Genomic DNA, 22,313 nt, shown 5'->3' on the forward strand with positions numbered 1-22,313 from the left:
GACTTTTGCATGGGAGCATTTGCTAACACACTTCCTAATTTTTTATTTTTCTCCCCTGTCCCTCGGAGGGGACGTGTTGGAGGCTCAGCAGGAACACCGAGGCCTTGGAAAGGAGGCTGCAGCTGCTGCCCTTGGCTTTCTGTTCCACGCTGTGTCATTCCAAGGAACAACAAACTGTTGCTCCTAAACTTAGAAGAAAAAATTAAATGTTAGGCTTGGTTTTCCTGGTGCAGGAGTCTTCTGGGAAGGGGGAAGGACACAACGTACACACCCTGCCAGGTTCTGTTGGCACAATCAGCACCATTTTCCAAGGATGGAGAAAGGTGCCAGAGTCTCAGCTCCCTCCATACCGTGTTTTTCTTTTTCCCCTTACCCAACCATCATATGATGGTGTTACCCAAATGTAGGAGCAGCCCAGATCTCCATGAAATTCCCCCTGCTCTCGGTGGGGTTTGGCAGAGGAAGCCCTGTTCCCACTTGCACCTGCCTTATCCTGGTGCTGGATGCTGGAGCTGTGGCTCTTGGGGAACAAACCAAACTCACTCAGGTTTAAGATCTTTTTTCCCAGAAGGTGGAAAACTCAACTGATGTTTGTCCTGCACAAGGATTATTCCCATTTTCCAAGCACTGCCTGCTCATTCTGGCTGTGCACAGTCCTGTCCCCTCTGCTCCCCCACCATCGTTATTGCTTCTCTTACATATTTGAGGATTTACCCTGAATTCTCAGGGGTCTGAGCAGCTGTGAGTGATGTGGGGCCAGACCTGTGTAATCACAAGACCTTGAGCACAATCCCTCTGTGATTTGATGGTGGTCATTAAATCAAACCAGGTTGGGGCGGAGCCGCTGGTGCGATCTGGAGTGGAAAAGAAGCAGGAATCACGTTTGGTGCTGTGCAGAACACGCAAAGTGATTCAGTTACACCTCACGATGTGATTTCCTGGAGCTCCTCTCATACCTGAGTTTCCCCTGAGTGCTTTCTCAGGAGCTCATTGTCCTGCAGACGTCACAAGCCCCAGACAGGGCACTGCTGGGTGTGGCTCTCTGCCCCTGGCAGAGGGATCGGAGAAGTTCGGAACGTCCCCGCGGTGCAGAAGGGCTCCTGTCAAAGGGCAGCAGCTCTGCCAGAGGAGGGCACGGCTGGAGGTGTCAAAGCCCATTTCCCCCGATCAATTCTTCCTAAGGAGCCTCCTTCCCTCTTTTCTTTGTCCCAGCTCCCGGACGGGCCATGAGCCTGTCAGGACAGCGGCGCTGCTGTCTCGATAAGCGGCTTCAGTGCTGCCCCCGGGCTGTAGGACAACCTCCGGAGGCAGAGGGGATCTTGGGATCTCACAAACAGCGTTAGAAATCACTGGGAACTCAGTGCGACACCAACAGGGCCCCTCCTCCCTGACAGGGAAGAGGGAAGGTGGCACTGGAGTCACTGGACAGGAGGGCTCAGGGATGTCACCCTGGGAGGGCTCAGTTCTCAGAGCTGGGCACAGGTGGCTGTGATGGTGGCAGGTGTAGGGTGGAAACCAACAGCTCTGGTGGGGAGGGAAGGGGAAAGAAGGGGAAGGAGGTGTTTGGGAACTGCTCCACCCCCTGGGAAGGGCTGTAGGGGTGGGATGGAGCCTGCCCTGCGAGAAGTTTTGAGGTGTTGGAGGCTGCAAGGGGCGATAACCACGTGCAGGAAGCTGAGCGGGTTCAGGGCCTGTTGAACAGATGGATCCTGGAATTATCCAGGACAAGGTTTGGAGCCAGCACTGAGCAGAGGGCAGCTCTGCCAGGTGCAGGACTGGCCCAGGTGTCCCACAGTCCTTCGAGCTGTCCATCCCTTCCCACAATGCAGCCATTGTTGCATTTTGGGATTTCAGCTCACCGTTCTTTGACATTTCATAAATGCTGCTAAAGTTTCACTTTATTATTTAAAAAATCGGGTTTTAAATTGATTTCCCACAGCTCTGTCACAAAATGATTTTTAGACCTCACAGTGGCAGCAGGTGATGGGTTTGATTGTCCTCTTTTTGGGTGGGATTTGTATTAAAATGACATCTGAAGTCTCAATTACTTACCTGAAGCACATGAAATGTTTGAACCCATGCAAAGCTCTGAGGGCAGAGCTGTTCAGCAACACTGGAAGTGTCAGACCCTCGTGTGTGTTAACAGCCTTTCTTCTGCTGTAGCCTCAGAGTGAATATTTAGATCTTAATAAATTTGTCATTTTCCTACACAGTGATGAATTCACAGTCCCTTGTTCTCTGTGTTGGTGCATCTGCAGAGCTCCCAGTTTGAAGGGCTTATTTTTAGGCAGACTATAGCTCATATATGAGGAAAAAAGTAATCCTGATGTTCAGAAATGTAAAATAGGCTGGGAAGAAGGAAAGCCTGGATTGGCAGCAGTTGGATGGAGATGAGCCCTTAGGGAGAGCAGGGGATCCAGGGGTTCATAGCTCTGCAACCACTTCCAGCACAAGGACCTTCCCTCCTGGGTCACATCCACCTCCTGCTGTTGGACCCACGGGCACATCTGCTGGTGGATGTTGCTGCCATCATCACTCAGAGCCACACGTTGCTCCCTCACTTTCCGTTCTCCTGAGTTTTACGGGGCACAGCAGCTCCTGTGCATGGACACCTGTGAGATCTTTGACACCAAACTGCAGGGACAGAGCCTGGTGCCAGGACCCAGGGAATGGCTTCCCAGTGCCAGAGGGCAGGGCTGGATGGGATATTGGGAAGGAATTGTTCCCTGGGAGGGTGGGCAGGCCCTGGCACAGGGTGCCCAGAGCAGCTGTGGCTGCCCCTGGATCCCTGGCAGTGTCCAAGGCCAGGCTGGACATTGGGGCTTGGAGCAGCCTGGGACAGTGGGAGGTGTCCCTGCCCATGGCAGGGGGTGGGGTGGGATGGGATGGGCTTTAAGATCCCTTCCATCCCAACCCATTCTATGGCTCTGTGATTCTGTGATGTAGGAGATTTTTCAAACCCAAACACTCTTTATTCCCTGCAATGCACAGACAACAGAAGCCCTTTGGTCCTGGGGCTGGTTCACGGCATTTGTGTGATTCCAGGGAAGCTCTTCTTGGCTCAGCCTGTGATCTCTGTGCCAGGACACAGGGAGCCCATGGAGCCTCGGGATTGCTCCACTCTGCTCCTCCCTGGAGCCACCGTTTGTGTCCTCGTGGCTCTGCCAGCTTTGAAACTCTGGACAACTCCAATCTCAGCAAACAGCTCCTTCCCCCTCTTCCCACTCAGTGTCTGGCTGCTGTAGCATTTCCCAGCTATAAATTCCATCTGTCTTTGGTCTATTAGTGCTTTTCTTCTGCTATTAGCAACTCTTAATTAAAAACTTGTGGCCAGCAGGGCAATACCAAGCCAGTTGACTGATGGGCTGAGGGGGAGGAGGAGCACACAGCCAGTGCTTAGGTGGAGAATTACTGGATTTCAATCCAAAACTTCTGTAGAATTTATGGCAGGATGGATTGCAGCATCATTAGGACACGTGCATAGGGAATTAATCAACTTTCTGGAGGCCAGAGAGAATACAAATCCCTTTATTTTCAGAAAGGAGCAGTTCCTGAGGAGGTCGATGTGGTCCACAGCCACGGTGGGTGGAAACGGCAAACCCCATCCAGGGCAGGTGCAGGGGTGAAGTCCGTGGTCAGCACTAGAAAGCAGGAAAAATGGTGGTTTTCGTATTTAATCAGCTTCAGAAATTTTTCAGTTGGATTTTGGTTGATTTTCTTCAAAAAGAAGAGGGTTGGCACTTGAAGAGCTGCTGCTTCTGGATTTTGTCACTGGGGCTTTGCCTAAAGCACTGAGAGAACATTCCAGTACCTTGGAGCGACTCTCAGGACTGTGTCTGCGTTAGGAAACCTCAAACCTGCAGATTTCAGCCCGGGGCAGGTGGGGGTCACTCCTAAAGGATTTGGTCTGGCCCCTTGTGGAACGGGATATTCCACAGCACCTTGAATTTGCAGCTACCTGAGGATTTTGGAGGTTTTGTTTTGGATTGCAACCCACCTCGTGTCCGTGCTGGGGCTGCGGGCGCTCAGAGCCGGCTGCTCCCGAACACCAGGGCGCTGTCCTGGAGCGCTGCCCCGCCCCGGTAGCTGCCCCTCCCTGACTCCACGGCCACCGGACACAGCTCCTGGTTGCACCACCTGGATGGACAGAAGGATGGGCTGTGCCAGCCCGGCCACACACACGGGGCTGGTGCCAACCTGAGCCGTGCCCAGGTGCGATCCCGCCCATCAGTGCGGGAATGCAAATCTCCCAAGCAGGGAAAAGCCCCGGGGCTGAGAGCAGCCACTGCTGGTTCCCAGCGGTGCTCGTGGGTCTGGCCGTGGCCAGGAATTGGATCACTCCGGAGGCAGAGCAAAGCCTCTGACACTGCCCATGGAATCATCCAGAACGGCCAGGGTGGGCAGGGCTGTGCCTACCTCAGGGCAGCGCAGACGTCTGTGGAGGAAGCGTCAGGCCGAGCTGCGTGTTCCATTAAAAGAGCTCCTGTGGGGGAGTAGGAGGTGTCAGTATTCCCAGGCTCCTGCCAGAACAGCCCAGGGCTCAGGAAAAAAGGACGGTGGTCACTTCTCAGCAGTGCTTGAAGGCTGAGCTGCTTCAGCGTGAAAGGTGGGGACTGAGCTCTAAAGCTCCACCCTTGACCCAGGTGTGAATCAGGTGTCTACAGCTGATTCCCAGCCCTTTCCTGGTCTGAAATCCATCAGCACAAGGCTGTGGAGCAGCTGGAGCCAGTCCAGAGGAGGCCACGGAGATGCTCCAAGGGCTGGAGCCCCTCTGCTCTGGAGCCAGGCTGGGAGAGCTGGGGGTGCTCACCTGGAGAGGAGAAGGCTCCAGAGAGAGCTCAGAGCCCCTTGCAGGGCCTAAAGGGGCTCCAGGAGAGCTGGAGAGGGACTGGGGACAAAGCATGGAGGGCCAGGACCCAGGGAATGGCTTCCCAGTGCCAGAGGGCAGGGCTGGATGGGATATTGGGAAGGAATTGTTCCCTGGGAGGGTGGGCAGGCCCTGGCACAGGGTGCCCAGAGCAGCTGTGGCTGCCCCTGGATCCCTGGCAGTGTCCAAGGCCAGGTTGGACATTGGGGCTTGGAGCAGCCTGGGACAGTGGGAGGTGTCCCTGCCCATGGCAGGGGTGGCACTGGATGAGCTTTAAGGTCCCTTTCCACCCAGACCATTCCATGGTTCTGTGATTCCTGTCTTTGCCCTGCCTGTGTAGATCCGTGCCAGGCTGTAGGAGAAGTCCCTGGCTGCCAGCTCCATGGTCAGTGCCTGCTCTGAGCCCACAGCTGCCATGAACTCTTGGAGGCTCCCGATGGCTTCCCGTGTCCGCTGCACGCCTGGGGCCAGTTCCTCAGTGCCTGAAGCCAGTTCCAGCTTTTTCTGCAGAGAGAACAACCACAGGAGAAATTCCAGTGTATTTGCTTTGTGCCAGGAAGGGGCTGCTGGGACCCTGGGCGCACCCGGCTGCTGGCAACAAGCTCAGATGCAGGTGGCTGTCCCTGGCACGGGTGGAGCAGCCAGGGAAGGGGATGTGCCCAAAAGGACGCTCCCAGCCTTGCCTTGGGGATGGAGAATCCCTGTGAGCAGAGCCAGCATGTTGCTGTTTCCATTCTGGCTTCCCAGCTGCACGTGGGGATCAGCTCTCATCCCCCGATTCTCTCCAACTCCATACCTGTATATCAGGGTCTAATTCTCCCAGGGTTATATTATTACCTGCACAAATATGCTCAAGCTGTGTCCAGGCAGGAAAATTCATATTTAAGGGAGCTTTCCTCTGTAAATTGTGTCAGTGGGAAAGGCCCCAGGACAAGAGGAAATGGCTTCAAGCTCCACTGAGAGAGGTCCAGGTTGGATATTTGAGAAAATTTCTTCATTGAAAGGGTGGCCAGGCACTGTCACAGCTCCAGGGCAGTGGTGGATCCCCATCCCTGGGGGGATTTAACAGCCCTGTGGATGTGGCACTTGGGGATGTGGGTCAGTGGTGGCCTTGGCAGTGCTGGGGAATGGTTGGACTTAATCCCAGAGGGCTTTTCCAACCTAAAGGATTCTGTGATTCTGATGGACACTGGCCATTTAACTGTGCCAACAGCACTGCCTGAAAGCTCCCCTGGCTGAGCCAAGCTGCTGTTCTGCCACATCCCAAATCCCTTGTGAAAGCACCAGGGATACTCTGCTGAGAGAGTCTGGAATTGCTGTTCTTTGGGCACGGCCTTCCCGTGCTGTTCATCTGTGTCTCCTGTGTATTCCCTGGTAGGAGGGATGGGACACTGCCTGTGTTTGGGGGTGGCCCTGCCTCGTGGGCTGTGGTCCCATCTTTCCTCACTCAAACCCCTCTCTCTGCAGCAGGACTGAGGGATCAGCTTGGAGAGCATCCCCAAAGGCTGGATGGGAGCAGCACAGCGCGTGGTGGAAGGTGCTGCTCATTAATTAGCTTCATCAATAACCTGCAGACGAGACTGAAGCCTGTGAGCAGCAGCTACACAGAAGGAATTCTTTATGTTTCTAAGGCTTTCCGTGCTGAGGTGATCCCGCAGCTCCTCTTGCTGGACCAGAAAATCCATCTGGGCTGGGCTGAGCTCAGGTTTGTTCTGTGTTCTCTGATTGCTCAGACCCCAAACTTCCACACTTCCACACTTCCCAGTGCTGCTGTTCTGGGTTCCAGGGGCAGAAACACCCCCAGCATGTGCTGATCAAATACAAAAACAACTCTGGTGCCAACATAAAGCCCATAAAGCTCCAAGCCCACAGAATACTAATGAGGTGTTCCAAAGTAGCTCGGAGGTTGTTGCTAACGAGGATCACGGATCCCAAAGGCATCACCGTATTCCCACAGTCTGGGTGGAGCCAGCACGGCACCAGCCGAGCACGGGGACGACGTGCACTGCTTGTGGCTGGGACATGGACATGCTGTCACAGCTGGAAGGTTTGAACACCTGGGAATATGGATCAGGAATGTAAGAGCATCGTTTATCCTTAAGGGATAAAAAAGACCTTCTACTGTCTTTGCTCACCAATAATTTACTTTTTTTTTTTTGTTCCAATTGCACTTACTCCTTTCCTAACCAAAAGCCCTGGATCTCCTGGAAGGTTTTTCCATGCCCTCTCTGCACTTGGGATGGAGAGGCTGGAAGCTGCTCCAGGGCAATGCTTGAGGCAGGAGCAGCTCCTCTTCTCTCCTGGCTGCTCTGCTGCAGCTCTGGGGGGAGGCACACAGAGCATCACTGCCCCATTATTGCCTGAAACAATCAGCAAAGGAGCTTCAGAGCTCCAGTAGTTCTGATTCCCTCTGTTTTCATGGAGGAATTTTAAGATGCTGCTTGTTTGTTTGCTCTCACTGGCTCCCAAGCAATGTGGTCAGAGTGGTTTTTACTTACAAGATTAATCATGAGTATCTAAAAATACAGTGACAGGAGGAACATCCCAAACAGGGCTAAAATCACAATTTCGTGTCAATGCTTGGAGTGAACACACGGCCCCACGTCAATAACCTCGATTTGTTTCCTGCTGTTTGGAAATTGGGGTTGTGGTCTGAAAAGGACCTGAAAACACTGTCATGTGTCTGAGATTGCAGGGCTGATTTACAGCCTGAATTACAGCCCTACACAGAAATTCTTGAGGCAAGAGTTGATTCTGAGCCCTGCACGACACACGCGGGGTTGCTGCTGAGATCCTGTCCTGGGATGTGCCCAAATTTCACCTGAAGTGACTCAAATGCAATAATCAACAAACTTCCCAGGCCTATTTTAGAGGCACTTTTCAGATTGTAATTGAATTTGAAAGTACACCCAGGGCTCTGGCTCAAAATTCCAGCTAATAAAATTTTAGTACAACATGAACTGACTGGCCCTGAGCAGTATCCACCTGAAATTCTCACCACAGCAGAGCCAGAAGTCAGGATGTGTCCTGGGCTGATCCCAAACCATGGGCAGAAGGGGAGGGGGGATTCTGCCCTCCTGCCCTGCTCAGGTGAGACCCCACCTGCAGAGCTGCCCCAGCCCTGGGGCCCAGCACAGGAAGCACCTGGAGCTGCTGGAGGAGTCCAGAGGAGGCCACGGAGCTGCTCCAAGGGCTGGAGCCCCTCTGCTCTGGAGCCAGGCTGGGAGAGCTGGGGGTGCTCACCTGGAGAGGAGAAGGCTCCAGGGAGAGCTCAGAGCCCCTTGCAGGGCCCAAAGGGGCTCCAGGAGAGCTGGAGAGGGACTGGGGACAAGGCATGGAGGGACAGGACCCAGGGAATGGCTTCCCAGTGCCAGAGGGCAGGGCTGGATGGGATATTGGGAAGGAATTGTTCCCTGGGAGGGTGGGCAGGCCCTGGCACAGGGTGCCCAGAGCAGCTGGGGCTGCCCCTGGATCCCTGGCAGTGTCCAAGGCCAGGCTGGACATTGGGGCTTGGAGCAGCCTGGGACAGTGGGAGGTGTCTCTGCCCATGGCAGGGGGTGGGAATGAGGTGAGTTTTTAGGTCCCTTCCAACTCAAACCCATGGCTCCATCCGTGTCTCTCACACTCGCTCTTCTCCCCAGGATTTCCAGACTAATGACCTCTAGACAAGATGGTTTGTCACAAACTCACCTGTGGATTAAAAACCCTAAATATCCAGCTTCTCATAATCGCAGTGTGCAAGGATGGGGAAATTCTCTCTATTTCCCTTCTCCTGAGGATAATTACAACCCTTGGTTCCTGCTCCTGACCCCAGCCCCAGCAGCACTGGGTATCTCACCATCAGCAGAGACAACTGATACAGGAAAAAAGCAAGAGAAGGAGTTACCCTTGCAATGACCTTCAGAGAAGCAAGTGCTGCACAGGTACTAATGCTGCTTTCTGCAAAGCACTCTGACAATGGGCACCAGTCCTGCACACCGAGAACCTTGATGGACAAACATAAAATAAATTGTACTCGGTTTGTGTGCATCAATAAAAAGGAAAGGGATTGGAGCAGTAAAACCCCTTTATGATGGATTAAATTATTTCCTCACTAGACAGGATTGGGAGGGATGTTTCAAAATGAGCCAGACTCACAGACTGAAAGAATTTGGACACCTGGAGCTCAGAAAGATGTTGTTTATCACCTGTGAGTGAAAACCTGATTCTGGTATAGAAACTCAAGCACATTCCTGCAGAACTCTGCAGACAGAAATCCCTCCCAGGCTGCCTTTCCAGCACCTGGCTGCCCCAGGCATAAAGGAAAAGCTGAAATTGGCCAGGTCTGATCTCTTCTATCCAGAATTGGAGCATCCACACTGCTCTGAGCCCAACCCAGCCACTTTCCTTGGAAATGCAGCAGCCTCAGTGTGACATGGCCAGTAAAGGCAGTGGCATTACTGGAATTTGGAAACCTTGAAGGCAGCGCCCACCCCCCTCCAGCCTCACCCACAGCGTGATTGATGGGAGCACTGAGGAGCTCATTAATTAATGAATCTCAGTACTCGTGTTACTGCTCTGCAGGTCCCTGCTCTGCATCACCACGCTGTGCTCCCGAATGCTTCCCTGATTATCCCGTTGTTGAGCTGCAGCAGGGAGGTGCTCCAGGGTGCAGCACAGCACCTTTGTGGGGTTTTTGTTTAAATTATTACTACTGTGGAGGCTGCTTCTTCCCAAATTACTTTAGAGCCTACCCCCAGCTCCTTTACTTCCTCCTGCAGTGTCAGCCTAAGCTGCTGTTTGCCAACAGCTGGATTTGCCCTCAGCAGGTGTGCTCAGTCCTGCCCCTGAGCAGATTTGGTTTCTTGTTTGGTGGCCAAATTGGTTGAGGTATTTCTCCCTTCTCAAAAGTTGTCAGAGAGGATGGCAAGGGAACCCTTATCCCTGGGGATCAGAGAGGTGCTGCGTACAGAGCACAGCTGAGCTGGGGGGGTGAGATGGGACAGAAGTTGCCAACTGCAGCCATTGGGAGAACTACTCAGGCTCTGGAAAGCTCTGTCCAGTTCCCAGTGCTGCAGGAGAGCAGTGTCCCAGACCCTTCCTTTCTCACGGGGTCTGGGTGGGAAGGTGAAGGCTGCACACAATCAAATCCAGCACTCCAAATGCCCAGGGTTCCCCTGCTGTGCCTGGGCTAATGAAATCGGGATTGCTGTGTCTGGATTATTAATAATGTCTCCTCTGAGACAACACCCTCTGATCCTGCCTCCTGGGCTGCTCCTGTCTCCTTTTTTGGGACACACCAAGCCAGGTGATGCTCCTTCACCTTCATAAAACACTGAGCTGCTTCTAACTCCTGTCACCTGAGCAGCTTTAAAAGTAGCGCCAAAGAACAGCAAATCCAAAGAGGCAGCAATGGAATTCCTTTGGCTCTTTCCATCTTTTCAGGGAATAAAAATAGAAAGTCATAATGCAGTAATAGCCCTAGTGAGGTTCAATATTCAGCAGTCCTGTGGTGATTTTCCAGTTAAGAAACAAAACCACAAAATTACTTTGGATTCAGGAAGGTGAGTCACGTTAAAAATATACTTATTTTGGTACCTGTCATGAGGAACTCTACAGTGCCAAGCTCCTCACTGCTGAGCTGAAAGTATCAGAACACAAGGATCCCAGGATGAGCACTGCCTGCATCCTGCTTTTGGAAGAGCTATTTAAGGAGCAGAATTGTAAGACACCGTTGGAATACTTGTCTAAAGCTTTCAATTTGGGCCTATTCCCTGCCAGTTTCAGGCAGGTGCATAAACCCCAAACCAGGCTCTGCCAAGGTGTGTGAATCAGGCTGAGCAGGGCTGCAGGTGTGGGCTCACCTGCACTGTGGACAGGAACGCAGCCATCACCTGCCCCTGGCTCTTGGTGAGGGATCGCAGCACATCCAGGGACAGGATATTTGTTGTCCCCTCCCATATGGACAGCACCTGTGGGGAAGAGGAGACTGTGGAAGAGCATGAGGGAGCCTTTGGAGTGACAGCAGCAAGGAAGGGGAGTGTGAGGGAACAAAGACACACAGCAGAAGTGAGGGATATCAAGGATATCTCCAGAGATATCTTGTCTCACAACAAGTGGAAGGGAGCAGTAGAGCCCAGCTCCATTGCTGTGCTAGGGAACAACCTCAGCACCAGGAACACATCCTGTCCCTCCCTGGGGGTGACTGGGCTCAGCAGGAAGGCAGTGAGGGAGGAGCTGCCACACCTGAAGTGAGCCCAGGAGGGCTGTGTTCTCCCTTGAGTGTGTCTTTAGCACGGAACCAGAGTGCTGTGCAGGGGACTTGATGACACACAGGACCTTCTCCTGCCACTCTTACCAGAGTATCCCGGAGCATGACTGGCAAGCCTGTGTCCTCCATGTAACCTTGGCCTCCAAAACTCTCCATCGCCTCAACAGCCACAGCAGAAGCCTGCAAAATGCAGAGAGCTGGTATGATCCACAGTGTCTGAGGGGAAAATCCAACCTCTCACACCACATAACAGCTCCTGCTGGGATGGGCTGACTGGGTCCTGCTCATCTCCTGAGGCAGGCTGGTCATTACCTGCAGGAGGAGCAGCTGGAGAATGAAGCCTGAGTGACACTGACAGGACCTGCAGGAGCAGCAGCCTCCAGAGCAGGAACTGCTGCAGGTACCCCCTGCCCTCACTGCTGTGTCACACACTCCTCTTCCCAGCTCTGTGGTTGCCAACATTCCACACTCTGGGCTAATCCATCTGTTCCATACCTGCTTCCCTGTGTACAGTTTGGCAACTGGGATGAGCAGCCTCAGGAGCAGCTGGTCCTGCTCACTCGCCAGGTTGGTTTCAGCCAGGCCCAGCAGGCGAACGATCTCCATAAGCAGCAGAAACGCCCCTCTCACCTGCACCTGTGAGCAGAGAACAGGGGGATGCACTGGCTGGGATCCTGGACTCTGCTGATTCCAGGATTCCATGCATGAGATTGCCTCCAGGGTAAAATGCCACCCCTGCCTGCTCAGACCCACAGCTTCAGAGACAGAGACCTCTGAGCAGCCAAGGCACAAAGTATGGAATATTAAAGGTTCTCTGCCACTCTTGGACACTGTGATGTAGTAGAGGAAAGGGGCAATGCATTTCATCAGGCCTACCTGAGCCTTAACAAAGCTCCTAAAAGGCATCCAGGCCACAAATCCACATCCTTTCAAAAGGTAAGGGATGTGAGATGATGGACAACCTCTGAGAACCAGGAGCTGCAAGGCCTGTGACAGATTTCTTCCTGAGCAGCTTACTACCCTGGCAAGTTCTGATTTGGGAAGCATCAGGATATGGAGCTCTGTGTTGTGGGACTATGTAGGATCTGCCCTTTCTTTCAGAGGGGGAGTTCTGGCTACAGACAAGGAGATGCTGGAGCTTGAAGTGATGTTTGACAGATATTGACTGCTTTCCCCCACCTTGCAAGAGAATTTTTAAATACTGTTTACAGCCCATCTCCTGGTGCAGGAACTCCCAGGGAAGTTGGATGAGTCTGTACCAGTCTGTTGGGGTTTTAGTTTAGTTTTTTTCCTGTTAAAGGAATTTTCTCCCATATGCATGTTGCTAGCGGACAAATAGCTGTACTTAAGAAAGACAAAAAGCGGGGTGGGGCGGGCCTGGCTACTCCTTTGTCTACACCTGGGTGTGGGGTCAGTTCGCTCTGAGCGTCCGGAGAGAGGAGCTGCAGAGAAAGGAGCTGCGGGTTCCTCGTCTCGGCCGTTTTTTTTTCTTTTTCTGCTGGAAACAACGCTGGGATCCCAAAGCCGCTTTCCCTGCCCTGCTGGAGACCGGGCTGCGGCTGCCCTGCCCCGCTGCTGCTTCGAGCTTTCGCTACGCTGTAGCCCTGCTCGCCCTGCCTGCCTGGGCCTCCGTGGGGTTTTCCCATCTGGATACATCTCGTCTGCCACCCGGGATTTGTGTTTGTGCCTGCCGTTCCAGCCTGCTGTTCCTGAGAGTCCGGGATCGGCTGCCCAGGGGTTTGTGAAGCCTTTGTTCCATCCCTCCCCGGGATCCCGGGGCACTGGTGCCGCGTGCTCCCCGAGCTCGCTCCGGAGCGCCCCCTGCAGCCGCGGGGGAACCATCGCACCTGCCCTGCTCACCGGGAGCCGCCAGCGCCCCTGCCGGCTGCGAGCGGAACTGCACCCGAGGGGAAAGGGCCCAACAGCCGAGAAGGCTGGCACTGGGTTTGTGATTGTTTGCTGTTACTGCCAGAGTTGTTGTTGTGTGTTTGACTGGTTATATATATAATAGTAAAGAACTGTTCTTCCTATTTCCCACATCTTTGCCTAAAGGTCCTTGATTTTTCAAAATTATAATAACTCAGAGGGAAAGGGGTTATATCTGCCACTTCAAGGGAGGCTTCTGCCTTCCTTAGCAGACACCTGTCTTTCGAAACCAAGACACAGTCTTGGACAAGAGTCTGGTAACTGCAGTTCAGGTGACTGTGGTGTCAGGCCTGGATTCTGAGGCCAACACCCAACTTCAGAGGTCATGGCTTCTCACAGCAGGGGCACTCCTTTCACTCAGAGGAACTCCCAGGTAATTGTTTAGGATAACCTGAGGTCCAGCAGAGGAGTTAGGTCTCTAATCAGACCAAATCCCACTACAGTACAACAATTCCCTTGATGCATTCACCTTGCTGTAGCAGGAATGGCCTCCTACATCTGAATGCAGGCAGGCTGGCTGTGCTCACTAACAGGATCTCTGTCCTCTTTCCTTCCCAACAGGTCCAGCTTGGCTCCCAAAAGCCTCACCTCCATTCGTGCTATCGTCTGCATGTGCAGGGGATGGTCCTTGAGGAGCTTCCCGAAGGCCACGCGCTTGCGGGCGTAGTCCCTGCTCAGACTGATCATCCTGGAGGGAACACACACAGGGAACAGTTACACCAGCAACCTCCCACTTCTGAGCATTCCCTTCTAGCCCCACCCCGCAAAGGAGAACCCTGCCCAGCTGTGCCCCACCTTACAGGTCACCCACTCACAGGCCACCCTCCTCCAGCACTGCTGGCTCCAGGCCTGTCCCACAAAGGTGACACTCTGCTGCAATGCTGAGCACTGCAAAGTCCCCCCTTGTCCTGACCAGCTGCTCCTTCAGCCCTGGGGGAATCCATGCTGTCTTCACCTTCTCATGGAAGCCACTGCACTAATGACATTGTGGATCCGAGTGATGTTCAGCATGTTGGAGATGGCAGCCACTCCACGACCCTCTGCAGAGATCTGCAAGGAATGAGGGCTGACGTGAACCTTTCACATGCCTTGGATGGGGATGGATATGGAAGTGGTGTCAACAGACACATGGACACGGGCTGTCCACTCTGTCCCTGTCTGCCCTCAGGCACTCAGAGACCTGCTTGCTTTAAAATACATCTGTCTCATTTTAGCCAAGTCTGTGGCATGATGTGGCTGCCCCATCACTGGAAGCGTTACAGGCCAGGTTGGATGGGACTTGGAGCAACCTGGTCTAGTGGAAAGTGTCCCTGCCCATGACAAAGGGTGGAACGAGATGAGCTTTAAGGTCCCTTCCAATCGAAACTATTCTGGGACTGTTTCTATGACCAGAGAAGTGGCTTTTGGGAGATGGCGTCAGTATGATCAGTTCTGGTCCCTGCTGCTTGTTCCTACCTGCACACTACACAAACTGTCCCTCAGCTGGCTCAGCAACCTGGATTAAGGAAATGACCAGCCTAAAATAACTTTTTTTTTTTTTTTTGGTTCTCTCTCATCTTTTCCTGAACTCTTCTCAGCTCTGCCCCACACAGAGCCCCACTAGTGAATTGTTCTGTGATGTGGACAGCCAAGCCATGGAGGTGGAAGAGAGGAACTTTTTCAGTTGGGATCACTGCTGAAAGCCTCAGGAGTGTGTGCCATGCCAGGGCAGCCTAGTCCCCAGGGCAGGTGAACTCTTACACACCAGCTCTGCTCTGGCTCCTTGCAGCCACAGCTCTGCCGTTGCCATCTGCCTTGTGCCCAGCTTGTCCTTCAGCCTTTGCACCTGGATGCTGTTCAGCTTCCCCTCCTCATCCCGAACCCTCAGGAAGAACAGGGACAGGCCTCTGGACCCCTGAGTACACTGCAAGGCATGCAGAGAGGATGTCATTACAAGGCACCAAGGAAGAAAAAGAATGCCCCTGCTCCTTCCCCTGGTTCCCCATCCAACAGAGCAGGTTTACCTGTCCTTCAGCATCTGCTATCCTGGCCAGGGTTAATGTCACATCAGAATCAGCTGCTGATGTGAACCACTTAAATCCATACAGACGATAGGTGCCATCCGGCTGCTCCCTGGCCACGGTCTCGGTGCCGTTAGCTGAAAGAGAGGAGAAAACTTCTTGGTCTTATGGGAATTTCTGTGTCAATTGATGCTGATTTTACAGTGTAAGCAGCAGCTCCTTTAAGTCACTTCTTGCTATGAGATGGAGCATGGGTTAGCTGTTAATCTCTTTCATTGACCCTCGATAAGAAATGCAGTGTGTATAATCCAGTGCCTCCAGTTCTTTAGGGGCTACAAAGGATTCTATGGATTTGGGACTCCTGCAGTGATGCACATCTTTCACTTCACAGCTGATCCTTTCACTGCTTCCATGGGAAACCAACTGCAGCTTCATCAGATGCAGGTGACTCCCCTCCCACAGTTCTGCCTCTGCAGCAGAGTTCTGAAGTTCCCTGCCCATTATTAATGTTAGAAGACAAGTAACTGATCTTAGTAACAACAAGCATTAGCCAGGAATAAAAGTTGAAGGCCAAAATGTTTCCTCAGTCCCAGCTGAAATGGGCCTACGTGGCTCGAGGTTTAGATTTTAGAGCCAGACATCTGTGGGCTACCTATGCAAGGAGCAGAGCTCTGTGCCTGCCTGCATGTCCTGTGTGCACCAGAGGACAGAGGTTGGCCTTTCCTTGTTAAAATGCAGAGCTATGCAGAGGATTTGGATTACTTTTGCTGAAGCTCCCTGGCTTTTTAGGTTCCCCACACCCTTGATTTTCTCAGTTCTCACTGCCACATCTGCTTCCCACCCCAGAGCACGTACCAACATCTGAGCCACCCCTTCGCTCGGTCATCCACTGGCCAGAGGTCCAGAACTTCTCGGGGTCACGGGATGTCAGACGGGAAAAAGCGTTTTTCAGAGATCCAGGAATACCCAGTGACTGTTTGAGGGGAGGGAAAAGAAACTGAGATGATCATAACACAGTAGGTGACATTATACAGCTGCCTTAACTGGTATGTTCGGGGCTCAGACAGGCCAGTCTGGAAGCACGTGGGTGTCCTGCACTGCAGAGCATCTGCAGGTGCTGCTGAGAGCCTGTGAGCCAGCCCAGGTCCCTCCTGGCTGCTGCAGCACTGTGCAGGCAGAAGGTGCAGACCTGTGTTACAACAGGGAGTGCTGAGCATCCCTATCCCTTTGGATTTCTGGGAGAGAGGTCTCAAACAGCCCATGTGCCAGGTTCAGGTATGCTGGATGTCACCAGCACCCAGAGAACTGCAGGGAAGAGGGAACTGCCTTGTGCTGCTTTAAGTTTTGGTGAATTAAAATGCCCAGGGTTAGCTACCTAAGGGGTATTTTCCTCTGAATCCTATGTACCCACTGAGGCAATACAGAGGGGGTCACTAAGATGCAGAGTCAAATGTTCCAATTGGTAAAGTCTTGGTGGCTTGGGGAATTTAGGTATGGATCCACTACGTGTGGATCTGGCCTATTATATCTAACTGCCACTGCACACGAAAATAGGAAAACAAATTATAGTAAAAACATATCACAGACTCATAGAATTAGAGAAAGCTTTGTGTGGGAAGGGGTCTTACAGCTCATCCAGTCCCACCCCCTGCCATGGGCAGGGACACCTTCTACTAGACCAGGTGGCTCCAAGCCCCGTCCAACCTGGCCCTGAACACTTCCACCTGGGACACCTTTCCAGCTACCTGCAGTGCCACAGGTGCCATGTGCAGCAAAGGCCTTACTGAACACAGTGCTGTAAGTGAATCTAAAAGCTGGCGTGGGCACAAAGGCTTTGTCCCTAACACAGAAAGGCAGTGGGAGACTGAGCTGAGTCACAGAGCAAGGACAGACTGTGCCCAGGACCAGATGGATCAGTGCTCCTCCATCCTTGGCCAGTGCTCCCATCTCTAACCAGCAGTGCTGGTTAGACATGGGCTGTGCCCTCAGGGACCAGCTGAGCTCATACCTCAATGACTTTGGCTGCCCCATCAGTCATGGCCAGTGGACAGCTGAAACCTCCAGAGGAGCTTGAGAACAAGTACAGTTTGACAGCCTGGTACAGGCGGCTGGGAGAGAGAGAGAGGGAAAACAGACGGGTTACACAGCAGTGCAACAGCAGGAGGATAAAATAGCTCGACTGGGAAGAGAGGAAAAAATACAGCCAGAACAGGTGAGGATCAGAGCACTCATCTCAGAGAGGGCAAAAGCTGTTCCAGCCAGGAGGAGGGAAGAGAAGAAGCAGTTTCTCAGTCCCAGTGGGACTGCCAGCACCAGGCCAGCTTGTGCAGCTTTTAACAATAAGAAATGTGGGTCTGTCACCATGGTCTGGAATACAAAAAACCTGCAAGCAAAATCCCACATCTTTAGCTGCATTACAACTAACACACATAAAGCTGGAGTGGTGCAGGGAACTGCCAGGCCCCACAATCAGGAAGGTGACATCAAAGAATATTATGATCAAGTGTGGGCCATTAGTTATGGCTTATCATTGGTGAGCTGGAACATTGCAGTGGACAGACAGAGCTGCTGGGGACAGCAGGAGGTGTGCTGGTGTCCGTGCAGCATCTGCTGCCCATTACACAACCAGCTCAGTCCTGCAAAACGCTGAATAAACCTTGCTAAGAATAACCAGGAAGGCACTGTCATTCCCATTTTCCCCCAGTTACCTCCAGTTGGAGTATCTTCTCTCATAGGCCTCAGCAATCAGCCCCTCTTCTGCCGAAATCTCCTTCATCCTCCTCCATGCCGAGCACGTGTGGATGTGATCCACGCGCCGCCCCCAGGCATCGTACTGCCGGAACACGGGGGGGTTCAGCTCACATTCCCAGCCCAGAGGTTGGATCTTGGTTAGCAGGCGGTTTCCAAACCTCTCCAGGTCCTGATGCACCTCCTCCAGTACCTGTGGAGCAACAAGGAGAGCCCTTCAGCACATCCCAGCCTCAGTCCCAGCTGGAAAGGCAGAGGACTGACCGTGTTGTCCTGTAGTGCCAGTAGTCTCTGGCCACTTGGCCCTTCCATGCATTCCATAACACAGCACGACAGCTCCCTCAGCCTCTGCTGGCACAGCTGTGCTCTGCTGTCACTTTTTCTCTTTTTTCCCTCAAAATCATTTTTCAAGTTACTTTTGGCAGCATGTCTGGATTTCACAAAAGACAGAAGCACTTTAGTGTCAAGGCTGAGAATAACACAGATGCACATGAGCAGGGGGGTTGGACGAGACGGTCTCTAGAGGTCCCTCAGCCTCTCTGTGATTTACTGCTGGAGAAGAATGCCAGGGGAAGGGCTGCCAAAAATTGAATGCCTTCATCTGTATAGGAAAACTTCCACTGGGCTCAGCAGCTACCTGCCTGTCAGATTAGAAAAGGAGGGATGGAGCAATCTTTTCAGCTTCAGCCTGGCACACAACATGTGTAGATTCAAATTCCCACCCTGTACCTAGCTTCCTGAAGGATTCATGTGCCCTTGTTTCTGCTGGTCTTGGCTCACCTGGATGGAGTAATATGTCCATAGTTAATGGAGGGAAAACAGCACTCACAGAGGAGTGATTCATTCCCTACCCCTCAGATCCCTGTTTCAGGGTGAAAGGAATTGCATTTTGCAAGTTCTCTTCAGTGCCTATGACCAAAACCAAGTGAAGTTGCCCAGACTTTAAAAACCCCAATTACAGATGATTAAAATCAGGCCAGGAGGCCCCAACCTCCAGCACTCTTGGACCTTGTTGGCCTAAACCCATCCAAAACTGTGTTGGGGGTCAAAGAAGGAGCTGATTTGCTTCCATCAGAGGAAGTATTGTTTGCTGTTCTCTGCCTCTCAAGAGATGCTCGTTCCCTCCTCGATAAAATAATGGAGGTGAATGCCATAATTGCTGCACCCAAAATTGTGCAGTTATAAACCCCAGTAACTTGCTGTTGATGAAATACAAACATGGCTTTTCCCCTTCCCTGCCTCCCCCTGTATTGACCTTCCATTAATCTACATTCTGTGTGATTGATTCCTTCCTCACTCTGCCATTCCATACGTGTGATGAGGATCAAACACACACTGTCCAGGTGCCACTCTGGAAGTCTCCCTTCTCAGACCAGCCAGTTTTCCTTCCACTGAGCAGTGAAATAGTGTTAAAAATCACAAAACAAACCAAAACCAGGCACGAGAGCCTGTCAGCGGCTCCAGCTCATGCCACACCCATGGGTGTGCACCTCCAATCTTTATCATGAGTGACAACAATTTGAAGGTTGTTTCCGCGGCACAACCCAGGAATCCAGAGTTCATGGCCTTTGCTGATCCCTGAAGCACAAGAATCTTCGAACTGTTGACCTGGTGGGTTTTTTGTGGGCAGAAGAACCTGAGTCTACCAAATAGATCTCTTGGTTTGAGTTCATACAAGGAACTCACAACAATCCCTTCACTATCAGTCCTATTTCCTAAAAGCCCCCAACTGCCTCACCGGGAGCTCATGCCCTGACCACACACAGCCTGACAAACCACTGAATTACCCAAATAAATGTGTTTCTTTCCAAGGTGAAAGAACAAAATCAAAACTCCTACACTTGTGACTGCTGAATGTCACACGCAGCAGCCTGGGTGCTCCAAAGAATGGACACTGGGATGTGGAGATGGCTGAGGCTGCTGGGTGGTCTCATTCACCCTAATCTGTCCTTTGATGTTCCAAGCATGAAGATATTGGAAATGTGCAAATTATTGCACATTAGGAGTGCAAATAGACATCCTTTATATTATATTTTCAGGGCAGCAAAGCCTGATAGATCCCTCTTCGCAACAACACCCAGAAAAAGCAGGTGCTTAATTCTGTCTTCTCCTTAAATCAACTTCAAACAGAGAAAGAAATTTTTTGTGCCATTTCAAGAAAATTTATGCGTTTGCCATGGAATAGCACAGCAGGAATCAGCCTGCATCTTCGGCGGGACACCCAAAGCCTCAGGGCTTGCTGTTGTCCTGGAGAGGAAGATGGAGATCAGGCTCTCAGGGCTACAGGCAGCAGCCCGGACTCTCCTCTCCAGCAGTGAGGCAACACTGCCCCGCTGGGACCGAGTGCAGAAACGAAAGGGAGGCGCTGCTCCCGGTTCTCCGGGAGATTTTGCAGCCACCATTCTCGGTTCGGGGAAGGAGTGGAAGCAGCCTTGTTGTACTGATCCTTTTACTCTCTGGGAGACCTGAATCATGCTTCTTCCAAAGGGGCAGATTAGGAGCAGGATCTTCATGCTTGCCCAGAGGCATCCTCCTTTCCTGTCCTCTCTTCTGGCAAGAAGGCCACGGTGGTGCTTAGGGAGGCCTCACTCCTCTCTTTTGGGGTGGCTGTGGCAAAAGCAAGCTTCCCATACTGCCACCACACTCTTCCCATGCTGTGTCTGCCAGGCCTCACAGACCTAGAGAGCAAGCAGGGGAAGTGGGAGCCTCACTGAAAGGCAGGTCCCCTCCCCTCTGGTCACCTGGTGGCTTTAGAAGTCGTGGTATTGCTCCTGCTGGAATAAATCATGGAGAGAGGTCACACTCTGCTCCATGAAAACTGGTCCCTGAAAAGTGGGAAGCACTTGTGGCCCTTGGGGTGATGGCAGAGGATATCCAGCGAGGTGAGCCACCTCCTGCCAGGGGTACCTGTAGGACTGGAGCTCACAGCACAGACACCCAGAGCTTGGGGATCTCACCCTCCTACCTGCACCTCTGAAATCCATACAGAGCGTTTCCTGTCTGAAAAATGAACCCAGAAGTGCCACCAACCTGTGCTGAGAACAAGCAAACCCCAAAGGGCCTTCCCACCCTCTTGAGCACTCGGCTGAGAACAGCCCCATTCCCTAGGAATTTTCCTTAAAAGCCCCTCTTTCCCAGGAAAGAGAGGTGGAAGAACACAGAAGAGTTTGGAAGCACCTTAGTTTGTTTCTTCTCTCAGAAATTCCTTTCTCTGCATGACCAGAAAACAAATGCCCACGCTGACAATCCCAAAACAGCATTGCAACACTCAGTCCCAGGAGCCCACTGAGCTGCTTGCTGGGTATGTCCTGGCAGTGTTTGCCACCCCTGCCCTCAAACACAACAAGTTTTAAGGAATGCTGGTAAGTTCCCTCCAGTTAAACACTCAAAGGCACAAAAAGGCTCAGACAAACGTTCACTTCAGCGTCTGAAGCAGTGACTCAGCAGAGTCGTGGTGGGTACACACAGAAACACAAACAGACCTTGGGAGGAAGGTGTGTTTTCAAGTAACTCCGAAGCAAAGTGTCCTCCAAGTACTGGTTCCCAGTCTCAGGCTGCTCTTGGAAGAGGGTCTCCGTTTCTCTCCTTGCAAGGGGCACTTCCAGATCTTCTAACACTTGTTGTTCCTGCATGCTGGCCTGTTGCTCCTGCCCCACGGTCGTGCTGATTCCTTTAATACTCAGCATTTGGCACCTCTCCCGAGGCAGAAAGTGACCTGATTGCCTCAACTTGCAGGCGGCACTGGATCTCCGCCAGGGCAAGCGACAGAGAAACATGATCCAGCAAAACCCTGGCTCTCACCTGCAGACCCTTCCTCACCCGACAGCAGCACCAGTCCTGGTTTGTGTGAGTGTTGTGAAGTTATTCTTGAAAAATCTATGAAGTTTTCTCTCCTCCCTCAGGGAGGAGCTTTCCAGCAGCTGCTGTCAACTGAACTAGGGAAAAGGTCTTTGGAAAGTGATCAGAAAATGGCCTGGAAAAACACAAGTACTCAGGAAACACAGTGTTCTCCCCTATCAGCTGGGCAAACTATCATAACCGGACGGACTGGCATTTCTAGGGCTAGGAAACTGGGAAGGGAGGGGTGTGCTCTCACCAGCGTCCCCCTGAATTGCTTGGAAAGGTAATTGCTTGGAGTAGAGATGAAAAGGAAAAAATATGTTTCCTTATCTGAAGGATAACAAATTACCTGTAGATGGGAAGAATTGGTTTAGGCAGATTATTCTGTAAATAAGATACCAATGAAATAGAGAACTGCCTCCTTGCCTAGGTTGTGACACGGGCTCCAAAATACTCTGCTCTTTGTGAAGTCCCTGATGCCTTTGAGTTGGGGTGATACCAAGACTCCCTTTCCCTAGAAAAGTACCAGAATATTCTAAGAACGTGGATTTGAGTAACTTACATCTGTACCTCCTTTGGGGTGATATGCTGCTAATAAGCCCAGTATTTTACTATAAAGTGATTTTAAACAGATATTATATCACACTACTGCCCCCGCCACGGCCGTGCTTTTGCAGGACCT

The 22,313-nt window shown here is 52.2% G+C and overlaps 1 protein-coding gene across 2 annotated transcripts; it reads right to left on the minus strand.

The window, feature by feature from the left end:
• Positions 1-1,876: 1,876 nt before the first annotated feature.
• On the minus strand, positions 1,877-21,699 carry LOC121662389 (acyl-CoA dehydrogenase family member 11-like). 2 transcript variants are annotated; one of them, XM_042023492.1, is made up of 16 exons: positions 21,274-21,699; positions 17,752-17,984; positions 17,052-17,151; positions 15,899-16,016; positions 15,047-15,180; positions 14,788-14,946; positions 13,999-14,093; positions 13,632-13,731; positions 11,613-11,753; positions 11,205-11,297; positions 10,711-10,818; positions 8,754-8,852; positions 5,200-5,371; positions 4,417-4,483; positions 3,998-4,137; positions 1,877-3,641 (listed from the first exon to the last, which is right to left on the minus strand). In XM_042023492.1, the coding sequence occupies exons 1-15, from the start codon at positions 21,565-21,567 to the stop codon at positions 4,026-4,028; spliced, it is 2,025 nt and encodes a 674-aa protein (XP_041879426.1). In that variant the 5' UTR covers positions 21,568-21,699; the 3' UTR covers positions 1,877-3,641; positions 3,998-4,025. The 2 variants fall into 2 exon arrangements, with proteins under 2 accessions (XP_041879426.1, XP_041879436.1); XM_042023502.1 differs by lacking the exon at positions 8,754-8,852 and having other exon boundaries at positions 21,274-21,694.
• Positions 21,700-22,313: the final 614 nt, after the last annotated feature.

Source organism: Corvus kubaryi, unplaced genomic scaffold (assembly GCF_017639235.1).
Source record: "Corvus kubaryi isolate FWS band 111438036 unplaced genomic scaffold, C.kubaryi_AGA036_p1.0 127, whole genome shotgun sequence".
Taxonomy (NCBI): Eukaryota; Metazoa; Chordata; class Aves; order Passeriformes; family Corvidae; genus Corvus; species Corvus kubaryi.